Genomic DNA, 16,843 nt, shown 5'->3' on the forward strand with positions numbered 1-16,843 from the left:
ATGGGCAGCCAGTGAAGATTTTTCAGAATAGGTGTTATATGGTCAAACCTGGATGGGCCGGTGACCAGTCTGGCTGCCATGTTTTGTACTAACTGAAGTTTCCGGGCTTGGTACAAGGGTAGCCCCATGTAGAGCGCATTACAGAAATCTAAGCGAGAGGTTACCAGAGCATGTACCACAGTTTCAAGGTCCCTTTGGCCCAGGTAGGGTCGCAGTTGGTGTATCAACCGAAGTTGATAGCAAGCACTTCTGACCGTTGCATCTACTTGAGATGTCAACTGCAGGGACGAGTCCAGAAGTAATCCTAAACTGCAAACTTCATCCTTCAGGGGAAATGTGACCCCCGTTCAGGACAGGTGGATAAATTTCCTTCCCCGGGCCTGGGGAACCTATCACCAGTATTTCTGTTTTCTCTGGATTCAGACTGAGTTTGTTTTCCCTCATCCAGCCCATTACCGATTCCAGGTAGGCATTCAGAGGAGAGACGCCATCCTTAGTCACTGCATCAGTCAGAGACACAGAGAAACATATTTGGGTGTCATTGGCATACTGATAACACCGCGCCCCGTGTGGATACCAAGATAACATCTATTGACTCAGGGCTGGAAAACAACATAAGACATGTCTAGAGTAGCTAAGCAATGTTGGAATCTTGACTGCTGGCTGATAATGTTTTTAATATTGGGGGTATCTTGTGGTGAGAGTTGGGAAGGGGCGACCATAATATCTGTTGATATGAGTTTGGAGAAAGAGGTGGTCAATGATAGTGTGGGAGTGGCTATAAGAGTTGTACAGGGAAACGGGAAGTATGGCGTTAACAGGATGGGGTTCTGTTACAGGGGAAGACGTGGGCGATGCATCAAATCCATCCCACCTTCCTCCCATCCTGTTAACCCAAAAGTACTGGCGATCGCACCAACTCATCCACTGAACCTCTCTCTGCTCCTGTGTAATACCAGGCCAGTTAAGACCAAAACTCATATTTAATATTTGTTTGCTGATGAAGATCCTGATCTGGCATGTATAACGGAAACCTGACTGGGGGATGATAGTAGCGTAATATGGGTGCAAGCTCTCACAGCTGGGTATACCATCAGTGAGCAGTTGAGGGAAAGTGGGCAGGGGGGAAGGAGTGGCTATAGTCCATAAGAACAACTTTATATTGACCAGGATACCTCTCCAAAACTTAAACCACATCGAGGCTATGTAATTTTGCCTGAAGGCAAGGGATAGTCTAGGGATTCTGTTGGTATACCAACGACCCCTTGCTTAACAGACTCCCTAGCCGAGCTGACACAACTGGTCTCGGAGCTGATGTTAGAAACTCCCAGGCTTATCGTCATGGGGAATTTCAACATCCCCCTCGAGATCAGTTCTTTAGATCTGACAAGTGCAGCTCAGGAGTTCATGTTTACCATGACCAACATGGGCCTATCCCAGATTGTCTGTGGGCCTACGCATTGCACAGGTCATACACTCGATGCGGGTTTTTGTTCGGAAGTGGAACATCCGTGGGCAGAGGTCATTTCTACCTCCGCTCTGTCATGAATGGACAATTTCCTGGTCAAGGTTGGACTTAAGGCCACTCTCCAGCTCCCCCCCCCCCCCCCCGGAGGTGGTGGACCTGTTAGAATGGTCCGCCCTTGGAGGCTAATGGAACCTACTGGGTTCCAAAAAGCCTTAGAGGGTTTAATGGGTGGTAGTGACGGTGATTCTGTCGAAGCCTTGGTATCCACCTGAAGCAACTATCTTACTAAGGCTATAGACACTATCACTTCTGAGCGTCCTTTCCAACGTGCTTTTAATAGAAATCCTTGGTATACTGAAGACCTTAGAAGGATGAAAAAGGCTGGACAATGACTAGAGCACCGCTGGCGAAAGACTCGGTGTTTATCCGACAAGACACGTCATAGGACTTTTCTTAAAGCCTATCGAGTGACAATAGATGCAGCAAAGAAGTCTTTCTATTCTGCATCTATTGTGTCTGTGAAGTCTCATCCAGCAGAGCTTTTCAGGGTGGTAAGGAAGCTAACTCAGACTCTTTCCACCCTGAATTCCTTGTTACAACCTACGGAGGCCTGCTGCAACACTTTTAATAACTACTTTGTAGAAAAAATATCTCTGATAAGGGCTGAATTAGACGCTGGTATTAGTACAGAAATGAAAAGAGAGGTGTCCAGTGGCTCCGTTAATGAGGTTTTATTGGATCAATTTCAGTCTATGAGTACTGAGGACGTAAACAAGCTGCTTGGAAAGGTTAACAAGACCACTTGCCCTCTTGATCCCTGCCCATCCTGGCTAGCTATCCAGGGAGGTGAGGCAACTTTGAGATAATTAAGATCAATAATTTAACACCTCTTTCAAGGAAAGATATTTTCCAGCCAGCTTAAAACTGGCTGTGGTTAAACCTTTACTCAAGAACCCTTTACTTGATCCCCTGGAGATTTCCAACTACCGGCCAGTTTCTCTTCTTCCGCTTTTAGGCAAGGTGATCAAGAGGGCGGTTGCAAACCAACTCCAAGCAGTCTTGGATGAAGCCGATTATCTTGATCCATTTCAAACTGGCTTCAGGTCAGGATACGGAGTGGAGACTGCCTGGGTCGATGATCTCTGTCTGGGCATCGACAGGGGAAGTGTAACCCTTTTGGTGCTCTTAGACCTCTCAGCGGCCTTCGATACCATCAACCATGATATCCTTCTGGAATGCCTGAGAGAGTTAGGAATCGGTGGCTCTGCATTGCAGTGGTTCCAGTCCTACCTCTCAAACAGATTTGAGATAGTGTCGCTTGGGGACAGTTATTGGTCCAAGAGGAAGCTCAAGTCGGGCGTTCCTCAGGGCGCAATTCTTTCCCCAATGTTGTTTAACATTTACATGAAGCTGCTCGATGAGATCATCCAGAGACATGGGGCGGGGTGTTATCAATTTGCTGATGACACCCAAATTTGTTTCTCTATGTCTCTGACTGCTTCAGTGACCAAGGAAGGCATCTCCACTCTGAATGACTATCTGAGGTTAGTAATGGATTGGATGAGGGAAAATAGACTTAAGTTGAATCCAAATAAAATGGAGGTACTCACTATAGGAAACCCTGCACCAGGTATGGAGATTTGTTCACCAGGCCTGGATGGGGTCACACTTCCCCTAAAGGACTGTGTCCACAGCTTCGGGGTACTTCTGGATTTGTCGCTTCAGCTGTCTTCCCAGGTTGATGTGACGGCTAGGAGTGCCTGTTATCAGCTTTGGTTGATACACCAGATGTGACCTTACCTGGAGCAGATGGACCTAGAAACGATTGTACATTCACTGGTAACCTCTCGTCTTGATTTCTGTAATGCGTTCTACATGGAGCAACCCTTGTGCCACATTCGGAAGCTGCAACTGATTCAGAATATGGCAGCCAGGTTGGTTGTAGGTAAAGCTAAATCTGAGCCTATTACACCTAAATTGAAATCTCTTCATTGGCTGCCTATTAGCTTCTGGGCTCAGTACACAGTGTTGGTTATTACCTATAAAGCCCTACATGGCTTGGGTCCAGCATATTTGAAGGAATGCCTCCTCCATACAATCCTTTCTGCGCACTCAGGTACTCTGGGAGGAACCTACTCCAGCCAAAGAAAATCAAGCTGGTGGTGACTTCCCAGAGGACCTTTTCAGCTGCCGCTCCTAAAATATAGAATTTCCTGCTGGAAGAGATCCGCCCTATTACATCTTTGGAGGCGTTTAAAAAGGCAATAAAGACAGATCACTTCCAGACTAACCTCCAGCTGAATTAACCAAATGGATCCATCCACTCTTTCACCAACTCTCCTGATGGTGTCTTGGAATAATTTGACCTGTGTCGATTATTAGTTACAAAATTTGTAACTAAGTACACTGTATTGGGGGTATTGTATTGTATCTTGATGTTTATGTGCAATTTTAGCAGGAGGGAGGGTTAAGGGGATTAGGAAAATTTCATTATTGTCTGTATATCTGTTTTTTTGGACTGTTGTTACCTGCCTAGATCCCAGAAGGGAGAGGCGGGATATAAATAATATTTATTATTAGTAGTAATATTAGTATTATTATCATTTTACATTATTTTTAAAATGTTAAAAAATGGCCACCGTTATGTTGAATATCTGATATTCTATTCAGGTAGGGAACTTTGTTGTCCCACAGAAAACTAAAGATAGTGAGATCTTGTGTTCCTGAGACTTCACTCCCCATGCCCCAGTAAAGCAGGAAAAAAAAAAAAAGAAAACTAGTAAACAATGGCAAAGAAGACCAATCAAACTAATCCAAAGGGATTTGATGACTAGAAGCCACATCTCCTGTACTCTTATCTGTTGGAGTTCCCCAGGGCTCTGTTCTGGGTCCCCTTCTGTTTTCTCTCTACACACTGTCCTTAGGAAAACTCATCAGCTCTTTTGGCTTTTCCTACCATCTATATGCCGATGACACCCAGTTGTATCTTTCCACCCCTGACCTTTCTCCAAGGCTTGAACAGCAAGTCTCGTCTTGCCTTACAGCTGTCTCGCAGTGGATGCGCCATCGGCGTTTGAAGCTCAACATGTCCAAGACGGAGCTTCTTGTCTTTCCTCCTAAGCCCACCCTTCAACACTCCTTTTCTGTCTCTGTGGACAACATTTACATTCAACCAGTCCAGCAAGCCCGCAGTCTTGGTTTTATCTTTGACTCTTCTCTGTCGTGTATCCCTCAGATCCAGACCACAGCCAAGGCTTGTAGATTCTTTTTGTACAATATTGCCAAAATCCGACCATATCTCTCCGCCTCTACTGCCAAGATCCTGGTCCATGCCCTAGTGATCTCACGACTGGATTACTGTAATGTCCTCCTGGCTGGGCTTCCTCTTTCTCACCTCCGTCCTTTAATCTCTGTCCAGCATTCAGCTGCACGCATTATCACTTCCACCCACCGCTCTGACCACATCTCTCCTGTGTTGGCATCCCTTCACTGGCTCTCTCTCCCTTTCCGCATTCAGTATAAGCTCCTGCTGTCGACATTCAAAGCCTTCCATGGACTGGCCCCTCCTTACTTATCAGACCTTCTTTCTCCTCACCTTCCCACCAGGGCCCTCCGTTCTGGTAGTCAAGGGTTCCTGTCTCAGCCCAGGATTTCCTCTGCCCCATCCCAGATTCGCCCCTTTTCCCTTGCTGCCCCTCACTCCTGGAACCTTCTTCCCCCACAAGCAAGAGCCATCACTTCTTTAACCAGCTTCAAAACGGAGTTGAAAACCATCCTGTTCAGAGAAGCCTTCTCAGGCATTGCATAATTGTCGCTTACTATCTAATGTTCTTTTGTTGCCTGTTTATCGATCCATTTCCTGTATTGCTATGTATTGTATAAGTATTATCCTACTTGAGAGTATGTATTTTCCCTGGGAAATGATTAACCTTCCATTTTGAAGCCAAGCCCTCCCTCCAGTCCATCTGCCTTGGTCCAGGCCTCGGAGGTAGAGAGGAACTGCTGGACCTCTTACCCTTTCCCGCCACCACTCCCTTCTCCTTCTGTGTCATGTCTTTTTAGATTGTAAGCCCGAGGGCAGGGAACCATCTAACTAAAAAGATTGCATGTACAGCGCTGTGTAAATTTACAGCGCTTCATAAATAAAGGTTAATAATAATAATAATAAAAGAAGTGTTTCCTGTGGCTCCAATCTTAATCTAATAATACAGGTCTGCAAAACTGAAGGTCATAAAAACAGTTTTAAAATGTAAACAGCTTCATTTATATACCGCTTCATATCGAACTAGCAGTGTCTAAGCAGTTTACAACTGTAAGCTAATTGCCCACAACAATCTGGGTACTCATTTTAGTGACCTTGGAAGGATGCAAGCCTGAGTCGAGCTTGAGCCTTTTTGCTGGTATTGAACTCGCAACCTTATGGTTTTAAGTGAGTGGCTGCAGGACAGGCATTTAACCACTGTGCCACCAGGGCTCCTCAGATGTATGCTGGATTTATAGGAATTTGGCAGACTTTAAATCTAAAAATGAACATGCAGTTTTTTTCACAACTTGCTTTGCCATTTCTGTGTTGTAAAGTGTGATGGAACAAAATGATCCTGCAAATAATTATCCTACAAAGAGTAAGAAAGTGGTTAAAGTTTTCTAATAGACTTTCAAAACACTTTAATTCACTGATATGAAACACAAAAATCTATTCAAAAGCACCGAAACAAACTACACTGGACCATCAGTATCCTCACTTAATCAAAACTGACTAACAACTGAATTGATTAAAAAAATCAAATTTTTGAAATAACTGTGCATGTTATGGCAATTTTTATTGTTGTTGTTTTGAAATTGACACCAAAAAATACATGAAAAACATGTTCAGGATGCTGTGGTGGTCTCTCAAGCCCCCTTTCTGCAAGAGCCAACAGGGAAAGTGCATCCTAACATCCTCTCTGATGCTGCTAAAGATTATTGAAATCCTCTCACAGATTGTGAGTTGTTTTGTTGGGTTCTGCAATAACTGGGTGTAACCACCGGGTTACACAGGATTCTTCTCCTATCTTACAATATATAGTTTGAGGTTTATCTTCCCTCAGAACTATCTATTCAACCCTTGGTCCTGCTACCGGTCCCAGATCTTTCATAAATACACCCTTTTACTAAGTGACTTCAGGATGGGGTCCCAGAAAACTCTGTTGTATTTCTTTAAACACAAGTTATACTAAAGCCCCTTCATTAGGGGTATAAATCCTATTAAAGTCTAGCTCTATTCACAAGTCACAATCCCCCAGAACAAAGCAGTTATGAGCCCCCCTGAACTGGCTCTTCATTTATCAGAGAACATAACACTTTTGTCTTTTTAAAACTTTCTTCCTTACATGGCCTATTTCTTACTTTCTCAGTGCACTTCTATCACTTCACACTCACACCTCATAATGGCTCCTCACCCTTTTCATAGCCACTCATCAGGCAGGACCAACCTTTTTGCCAGCCTGTCTGATTGGCTGTTATGAATATTCCACTCTGCCAGTGTGTCTCCACACTATCTAGATTACAACACTACACACTTATAGCACTGTTATTCCACTTTAATTGCTCTGGCTGCCTCCTGTTGCATTCTGGCATTTGCAGCTTAAGGAGGGGCATTTAGAATTCTCAGTCAGAAAGCCTCACTGAAATACAACACCCAGAATGCAACAGGAGGCAGCCAGAGTATTAAAAGTGGAATAGCAGCACTATAAGAGTGTAGTGCAGTAATGTGTTGGATTTCAGAACTGTAGCTGTATGGCTAAGCAGATCATGACTGTCTTCTTAAGGTTACTGTGTCATGCATGTCAATATGCATTTATTTTTGCCAACCTCAATAATCATATGTGTTTTTGCTTTCACAGTTCCAGGTCCTCCTGCTGGAGTTAAAGCAGCTGCAGCATCAGCTTCCACTGTGTTTGTGTCCTGGCTCCCTCCTATAAAACTGAATGGTGTCATCCGAAAGTACACTGTATTCTGCTCTCATCCATATCCCACAGTAAGTTAATTATAACTGTTCTTAAAGCTGAGGTTGGGTGGTGGAAAGCCTGCAGTGACACAAAGAGCAGAGTGCTGAAAGGCTGAGGATTTACTCTAGACCCTGTGCTACAGAAATTCCTTATCCTCAGTGCTCCACAATGCAACAAGCTATGTGAAAAACAGCCAGAGAATCCAGCACAGTTTCCTTTAGGATTCCTCCCCATGTAAAGGGCATACAAGGGAAAGTTGGGCTTTGAGTATGGAAGACTGGAGGACTGTCTCTACTGTGCGGCAGCATGAGATGGCAACTTAAGGTGACATATATTAGGAGTGCTCCTCATATTCCTCCAGAATCTCCCATCCATAACCCTTATAATAAAATCAATTGCTTTTCCACTCATCTTTTTCACATGGAATAGAGGGGTGGGGGTGCCATCTTATCATTTGCCACAGGCAGCAAAAAGTCTTGAACCAGTGCTATGCTTACAGCTGCCTACCTTTGGATAACTTAGACTTCACTGTATTGTAAATGCAAGGTACTGAATGTTCTTGCCAGGTTCTTTTGGGAAGTCAGCAAAGTAACTCCAATCATAGGAGCGATTCTTCCAAAATTGAGTTGGACAGATGGGTTTAAGCCAGTGAGGAACTGGTAACTTTCAAACCTAAGATGTTGATAGTGACTGTATGTGTATGTACACATAGATCAACTTGACTAATTTTATACTGAGTTACTTGGGTTTCAGGTCCTTACTACTGGCTGCACAGGTTCAACTTCTAAGAAGTTGCAGCAAAAGATCTTTTAATTGTATTGTTATCATTTTTAATTTGTAAGCCACCTTGAGTCTCAATTTTGGGGAAAAGGCAGGTGCTAAACATCATCATCATGTACAGCCAGCTCTGAATGTTCTTTGGAAATACCTTTTTAACTTCGGGCAAAATATGGAAAGGGAAGGGAAGGAGAACCCCACTGTACTTCATTATTTCCCTCAGTCCTACTACTATGCTAATCTTTCTCAAACAATAGCAAAACTTGAAAAGCTTAATTATTATCTCATTTACTTGCAAGCACAAAGACAGCACTGAGATAAATTTGGCCATATTGGAATGAAGGCTACCATATCATTTGTTTGTGGAGTGTCCATTGTGAGGTTAATTACACATGCCACAACACAATAATGTTCACACATGTTTAGGTGCTTATGAATAATACTTGGGTTGTCTGCTTGAGAAGACTGTAATGAAATTAAGCCATTATCCTGATTGTTTATTCACACCCAGCCTTGAAAAACATGTGCATATTTTTATATGACTTGCTATACCCAAACTGCATGTCGAAGTTAGGTATTTTTAATGAATATTAAAGAAAAACTGACAGAGTTCCAATTATTAATTATCATTGACTGGAAATGCTTGCAGTGTCGGATGGCACTTCACTGCACATTTAATTGGCATTAACCGTATTTTAATAAAACTGTGAATATGAAAACAAGGTAACTTTGAATCTGTGCATGGCAAGGCATGAGCAGCAGCATGGTTATGCTTTAGGAGTTTGGTTTTTGTGCTGAAATGGCCTGAACTGATCCACATCTTTCAGACTAATTTGTAGGCTGATAAGACAGCCATGGAAATCAGAGAAATTCTAGTCATTGTTGCCTTCCTCCCTCCCTCCTTGGAGGTCTTCAAACGGAGGCTGGATGGCCATCTGTCGGGGATGCTTTGATCTGGATTTCCTGCATAGCAGGGGGTTGGACTGGATGGCCCTTGCGGTCTCTTCCAACTCTATGATTCTGTGATTCTATGATTCTACGATTCCTTTAGGATAAATTGTTGTTCAGAGAAGCTTAGCACAAGAGTTTTTCAGCTATTCCCCTGTCATGGTATGCCACAAAGCATGCTCTGCATCTCCTAAACTAGTTTGTTGGTCTTATGTGTGGTGCGGCACTCTGTTCTGATGCCAATTGCCTATCTATATGGCTTCTGCATGTTAGATGCCTCTAGACATGCAAAAAGTGTTTGAATTTAAATATTTAAATTTAAACTACAAAAAATATATGGCATTTTGGACCTCCCTTGCCTGCTCTGAGAGCAGCCATATAGACTATGGGAGGGGGATTCTCCACACAATGCACAATGTTGTCTACCCCTGTTACAGATTGACAAGGCATTTTCAAAAATGGGTTAAACGAAGGCAAATATGTGTACAGTGGAAACTGAGGCAGCATAACAGATCAAAAGGTACTGCACTTAGGGCGGAAAAACAAAATGCATAGATATAGGATGGGGAACACCTGGCTGAACGAGACTACATGTGAAAGGGATCTAGGAATCCAAGTAGACCACAAGATGAACATGAGTCAACAGTGCAATGCGGCAGCTAAAAAGGCTAATGTGATTTTAGTCTGCATCAATAGAAGTATAGGCGCGTTACAGACCGCCCCTTTGAGGCAGCCTCCGAGGCCCCGATCCGCCGCTTTCCAGGCTGCGAGGAAGCAGCAAAAGGCTGCTTCCCCGCAGCCTGGAAAGGGGTGTCCTTGGGGCTTCAAGCCCCGAAGACACCCCGCGGTGGTGGGGAGGAGGAGAAAGGGGCCGCTTGGCCCCTTTCTGCCTTGCGTTGCTGGGCGCAGCCATCTAAAAGCTGCGCCCAGCGACGCAAACCAGGAAGGAGCTCCAAAACGGAGCTCATTCTTGCTCCGTGGAAAGGGCATACTAAGCGCCCTGGCGCGGAGCGATGACATCATGTCCGCACCGCCCCGTATAGAGGCGGTGCGGTCGTGACGTCGTCATGGCAGCCCCCATGTGGAAGGGGAGCCGCCATTTTGTATGGACTCAGTCCGTACTAGGGTTAGGGGTGTCCGGAAGTGATGCCCCTTTTTAACCCTAGTACAGACTGAGTCCGTACTTAAAGGCCCGTCTGTAACGGGCCATAGTGTCTAGATCAGGGGAAGCAATAGTGCTACTCTATTCTGCTCTGGTCTGGCCCCACCTGGAATATTATGTCCAGTTCTGGCCATCACTATTCAAAAAGGACTTTGAGAAAGTGGAGCTTGTCCAAAGGAGGGCGACTAAAATGCTGAAGGGTCTTGAAACTATGCCCTATGAGGAATGCCTTAGGGAGCTGGGGATGTTTAGTCTGGAGAAGAGAAGGTTAAGAGGTGATATGATAGCCCTGTTTAAATACTTGAAGGGATGTCATATTGAGGAGGAAACAAGCTTGTTTTCTGCTGCTCCAGAGAAGAGGACATGGAACAATGGATGCTAACTGCAGGAAAAGAGATTCCACTTCAATATTAGGAGGAACTTCTTGACAGTAAGGGCTGTTCGACAGTGGAACACACTCCCTCTGAGTTTTGTGGAGTATCCCTCCTTGGAAGTCTTTAAGCAGAGGCTGGATGGCCATCCGTCGGGGATGCTTTGACTGAGAGTTCCTGTATGGCAGGGGGTTGGACTAGATGGCCCTTGTTTTCTCTTCCATGATTCTATGAATCTATTTTATATTTTGCATTATGCTGTTCAGATGGTAGATATAATAATGTATGGTCAAAGGAACATGTAAGATTCTTTATATACAGTTGGCCCTTCCCAGCCATAGGGGTTGGGTTCTGGGCTCCCCCTGTGGCTTGGGAAAAATTTGGGAGTTCAAACCCATATTAATCAATGGGAGATAATGTGTGCATGTCTGCATCAATGTGCCCATGGGTGTGCACTGCCATTGGCTAATATAGGGTGGGGCAATCTGAGGGAGCTTCAGTCTGTGGATGGCTAGCCCACTGATATGGTAGATTTAGAATAGAAATATAAATTTTGGTGATTGGTGATCCCACCTTGTTGTAGTTGTTGTTGATTTGTATAGGGCCATAAATTTACATTGCCCTTTACAGAAACAATAAGTTCCAAACATTACATCCTGCCAAAGATATACAATCTAAGGATAAAAAAGTATAAGCTATACAGCAATTACACACAAAATTATAGAGATAAAATACAATACTATAATAACAATTGAGATATAATAAAATATAAAATTATATTGATATATATGGTCTTTATAGAGTAACATGAAAAAACATTGCAACATTCCAGACTATTAAGCCATATTAAAATCATTTTAAGATATTTTATTATTTTCCTAGTCTGTTAGGGTTTGAATATTATTAAGCTACTTATCACATTTCATTTGTTCAACACTTCCAGTAGCTTTATTTATTACTGTGAGATCTCAGAGTACCACAGTATGAGCTCCTTGCCTTGAAAGAGACTGATGAGATCCATTTTCTAACAATAACAATGCAAACCAGGATGATTTGATGCCTTTTAAATATAATTGAACTGTCCGCTAGTTTTACAACACAGAATTTTAGCTGATTTATTAGTGCCAAAGGATGTGGTTTTAGTAGTATTTTAATGCTCTGTGCTGTATTTTGGAGATTGAAAATGTTGGGGAAGAGCTTCATTTGGCCTACTGCAATGCAACCACCAGATGGCACTAGTGTCTCTTTCTAAACCAGTCCCATGCATGCAACCTTCTCTCTTCTTGTTTCTTTATTGAACCAGTTGGCATATATTACAGGGAGATTAACCACTGTAGGGTACATTCAGTAACTGGATTTTGTTTCCAAACTTGTATATTTGTTATATTTCCCTCCCTGTGGTGTTAAGCTCATTTTCATGGCTTACACATTTTAGCAACAACCATGTTCTGAGTTGCTTTCATACCATGCCGCTCTGATTCTCCCACACACACGCACACACATAAATATACAATTCAGTTTGGCTGAGTATCATTTAAACAATAGGACAAACCCACAGTCATATTTCAATCCAAAAATTTATATATCTTTGACAGGGATCACACTGCACTGATTGCTGTTTCATCATCATTTGCCTAATTACTTGTTGTTGTTTTTTCATTTGGCATCTTTCTCTAATCATTACTGCCATTAAGGGAAGCATAACTTTATCATGAAGCCACTAGGGACTGTTCTGACACTAAACTGAAAAGCCAAAAAATAACCCACGTCTCTCCCTCTGTTTCTGTATGTAATACTCTTCAAAACTTCTTAATTGGGTCACCCCAACATCCTTCATGACAGTAGAGTGACACACTATTCAAGTTTTATACAATAGTGTTTCAAAATTCCCATCAGAATACCAAGGGGAGGGAAGAAGAAGCTCAATAAGCTTGTTTAGAAAAGTTAAAGATGGATGGATTTTAAATAGTGGCATTATAGTCAGGATAAGAATTCAGAAAGGTGTTGCTTTTAGTAATAGACTGAGCTCTCTCTGTTTGTAAAGAAGTTGCTAACCTTCATCAAACACAGTTTATGAAAAACATCAGAAAGCCGTAACATGGTAAACATTCCAATCCAGGCCAAAGTAGAGTTTTACATCTTGTTCAGTTTAGAAACAAATTTGACTTTAAAAAAAATGTCTTTCTGTTTAATAACATGAAAGAATGCTAAAATGGCCTGATTTCAGCAGAGCTCATTTTAAAAATAAATATGGAAAAGTTTAGTTATAGCACTGTCAAATGATCAGAAATGGCCTGGATGGTGCAGGAACTGGATATAGCTTGTTGCCACACTCAGAATTACTTTGCAGAGATTACTATATAATAGAATACTGTTTTCTTTTGCTAGTCTCTACACTTACTTTAAAATGATAGCATATGAAATTATTATTACTTTTTCTTTTTTAAAAAGACGATATTCTAACAGATGCCCCTCTCCAAATTTGTTCTTATTTGAGTACATGCTCACCATTTGTAGTGACTATGCTCTGTTTGTGTGTGTGTGTCAGAGAGAGAGAGAGAGAGAGAGAGATGAAACGGACATAGGCACTGAGGATACTGAACTTTTAAAAAGAAGGTTCATCTTACTATCTTTCATAATCTATGAAATTTTGATATACAAAGAATTAACAGCATGATGCATTTTGCTTATACTGGGAGCACGCAGGATGCATTCATTGAAATATTCTCTTGTACTGTAAATAACTATTATAAGCATAAGAACCCCATGTTGCCTGACCCTGGATTTATGCTGCTCTCTTCCCTCTCCCACTCAGGTTTGGGTGGAAAGCTGTTTCTCAGTATATTACCAAGTTTTTTGAAAAATAAAATTAGGTATTGAAAATAAAGTATCCTATTAATGGGTCAGAAACCAAATCATAAACTGAAGGTAGAGATGCATTGGAAATTACACACTAAAACCATGTATAAAAATAACCAGCAATAAGGTTCGTATTCTCATAGGCAGCTGTGTGTGTATGGTGAAGGATGAGTGACAAGATGTGTGTGTGTGTTTTTGTGTGGAGGGGGAAGGTGGTAATGTTATATGTACATGAAAAGCAGTAAAAGGTAAGATAGAGATAATGATGAAGCTAACAGTGACTTAGTCCATACAGTTATTGGGTGACATGAGAGCTGTTTTTAACCACTGGAAAGTAAAACAACATTTCTAGACTTTTTCATTTTCCATTCCAACAATTCCTTTTATCTTAATCAGATAAGGCAATCTGATATTGGATCATAAATGACTTAAATGACAGCTCTTGAAATATGCATCTTACTTATCTGATGGATGTGGGCTGCAGTCCATAAAATTTTATATCAAACAAAATACTGCTCCTTTTTGTTTTTCCTCCAGCTGACTCAATGCTATGTCCCTACAAATGGTTGGAACATAATATAACATTGCCTAATGGAACTGTTTGAGTGACCTATCCATAGCTAAAATATTGGCCAAGATCCTGCATTGGGAGATGGATCCCTGACATGTATTTATGCTATGTCTCTTGGTGCAACCCTCCTGAAACCCCACCTTTTCTGTATGGTAGCTCCTTCCCAAGATACATGTTTCTGTGTTAGTGAAGAGTAAGAATGCGATTCTTTGTTAATTTTGTTTTCAAAGACACACACACACAAAAGAAATTTAGCAGTTTGCTTCCCACTGTGAGGAGGACTTCAAAAACTCCAGAAAACATTATTTTAAGCGTAGGAAATGCTGCTTCCTGTGCAGGAAATACTTTTTTCTGTACACAAAAAAGCATGTGTGAATTTTGGGCAGAATAAATTCTGAATTGTCAAGATTCTAATGAGCCCAGGATTCTATACATCAAGGTATACTAAAACTTGAGAAAGACATTTTTCCCACCATTTTTTTTAATATTATATAATTTCCATCCTTAATGGAGAGCAGAGTGAGCAGCAGTGATGCATCCAGTTATTTTCTTTCAGCTGAATGCACTACAGCAGACATCCTTGGAGACCTGCAAGAGTCCTCAGGAGAGTGCCAGCTAAAGGAAAACAGCTGGATCGAGCTCTGCTGCTCTTTGCACTGTCCACTGACATGGAAGGACCATCCTGAGATGCTGCCACACCCAAAAGATGGTTTTGGGTGCATTAGGTCACTGTGGCCTGTTACAGACTGCCAAAATAAAGCTGCTTCAGGTCTCTTTGGAGGTATGCTGTTTAAATGATGCATGCACCCTAAGAATCTGGAAGCTGCACCAAAGCTGCACTCCAGTGCTTAGGAATGGAGTGTGGCTTTGGCGCGACCTCCGGACTCTTAGGACCCATGCATCATTTAAATAGCATACCTCCAAAGAGACCCGAAGCAACTTTATTTTGGCAGTCTGTAACAGGCCTGTGTAATTGGAACAGAATTCTAATTTCCACAACTACAAAAAAGTTAGATTACAATGGCTTAAATCTGTTTTATGCCATCATAACTCACTAACAGGATGTGAGCCATTAATTGAACTCTCATACTTTTCTATGATTTTCTATGATACAAAAATCATAGAACTGGCATTGCCACAAGCAGTTTGAGCTTTGGCAAACAGGCAGGCAAACAGGTCAACAGTAACATCCCTTGATACAACACAATAATGTTCACATAATTTTAGGTGCTTATGAATAATACTTACTTGGGTTGTCTGCTTGAGAAGAATGTAATGAAATTAAGCCATTATCCTGATTGTTTATTCACACCCAGCTTTGAAAAAATGTGCATATTTTTATATGACTTGCTATACCCAAACTGCATGTCAAAGTTAGGTATTTATTAATGAATATTAAAGAAAAACTGACAAGCGTTACAATTATTAATTGTCATTGCCTGGAAATGCTTGCAGTGTCAGCTGGCACTTCACTGCACATTTATTTGGCATTAACTATATTTTAATAAAAATGTGAATATGAAAACAAGGTAACTTTGAATCTGTGCAATGCAAGGCATGAGCAGAAGCATGGTGATGCTTTTGGAGTTTATTATTAACCTTTATTTATGAAGCGCTGTAAATTTACACAGTTTGGTCTATGCTTAGGGTTGCCATAATTCACTAACACCAAACCAGGACAAAATCTAGGACAAATTGTAGGACAAAATTTAGCCCAACATGTAGGACATTCAAAAAGTGGAGGACACAATCAACTAAAAGCAAAAAGCATTAATATATTTTTTTAAAAAAACATTAATATAAATCATTATATCATAGAGATCTTGTTGCACCTCTGAGACTAAATGCATCTGAGGAAGCTGACTCTTTCAGTTAATAATAATAATAATAATAGAATTAAGGGACATGGGGATTGTGGAGCACCTCTAGACTAAATGCTATACAGCAATTACACACAAAATTATAGAGATAAAATAGAATACTATTATAGTAATTGAGATATAATAAAATATAAAATTATATTGATATATGGTCTTTACAGAGTAACATGAAAAAAAACATTACAACATTCCAGAATATTAAGCCATATCAAAATCATCATTTATTTACCACCATTTTTTGGCAAATTATTAGCAAGTGGTCGAAGAAATGGGCCAAGCTGCCAGTATGGTGGGTTCTTCAAAGTTATCACAAATTGAGTTTATCAATTATAGGTGTGGATTTTTTAATGTTAAGAGCGTGGGCGTGAGTGTGGGTGTGTTTAACATTTTGCATACAGAAGGTGAAACTAATTCCTTTTTATCAACAGATTGCAACTGATTTGCAGCTATAAGTACTATCACTGTAGTTATCATCAATCTGTCTGAAGTGACAGATGTCCAAGAAATACTCTTAACTCTTTCTCCTGCTTCTTCTCTTTCTCTCTTTTTATATATATATTGTTCACTTTAGTTTGGGAATATTTGTCTCTCCTGTCACAGGTAATCAGCGAGTTTGAAGCTTCTCCTGACTCATTTTCCTACAGAATCCCCAACTTGAGTCGGAATCGACAATACAGTGTCTGGGTGGTGGCTGTGACAGCTGCAGGAAGGGGCAATAGCAGTGAAATTATCACTGTGGAACCTTTAGCTAAAGGTAAGCAAGCTGGTGAAATGAATACCATATAGCTTTAAGGGAATTAATTGGGTTCGAAGAAACCAA

At 41.4% G+C, this 16,843-nt stretch overlaps 1 protein-coding gene across 4 annotated transcripts in view; it reads left to right on the forward strand.

Annotated features, from left to right (window-relative positions):
- The window catches only part of DSCAM (DS cell adhesion molecule), a 486,147-nt gene that overhangs the window by 392,391 nt on the left and 76,913 nt on the right, over window positions 1-16,843 (forward strand). For all 4 annotated transcript variants that reach the window (XM_089511983.1, XM_089511984.1, XM_089511982.1 and 1 more), the window contains exons 20-21: window positions 7,351-7,484; window positions 16,624-16,777. In XM_089511983.1, the coding sequence (XP_089368109.1) occupies window positions 7,351-7,484; window positions 16,624-16,777 (288 nt within the window). The remainder of the gene's footprint in view (window positions 1-7,350; window positions 7,485-16,623; window positions 16,778-16,843) is intronic.

Source organism: Sceloporus occidentalis, unplaced genomic scaffold (genome assembly GCF_023333645.1).
Source record: "Sceloporus occidentalis isolate IW3139 unplaced genomic scaffold, rSceOcc1.0.p SCAF_2, whole genome shotgun sequence".
In the NCBI taxonomy this organism is placed as follows: domain Eukaryota; kingdom Metazoa; phylum Chordata; class Lepidosauria; order Squamata; family Phrynosomatidae; genus Sceloporus; species Sceloporus occidentalis.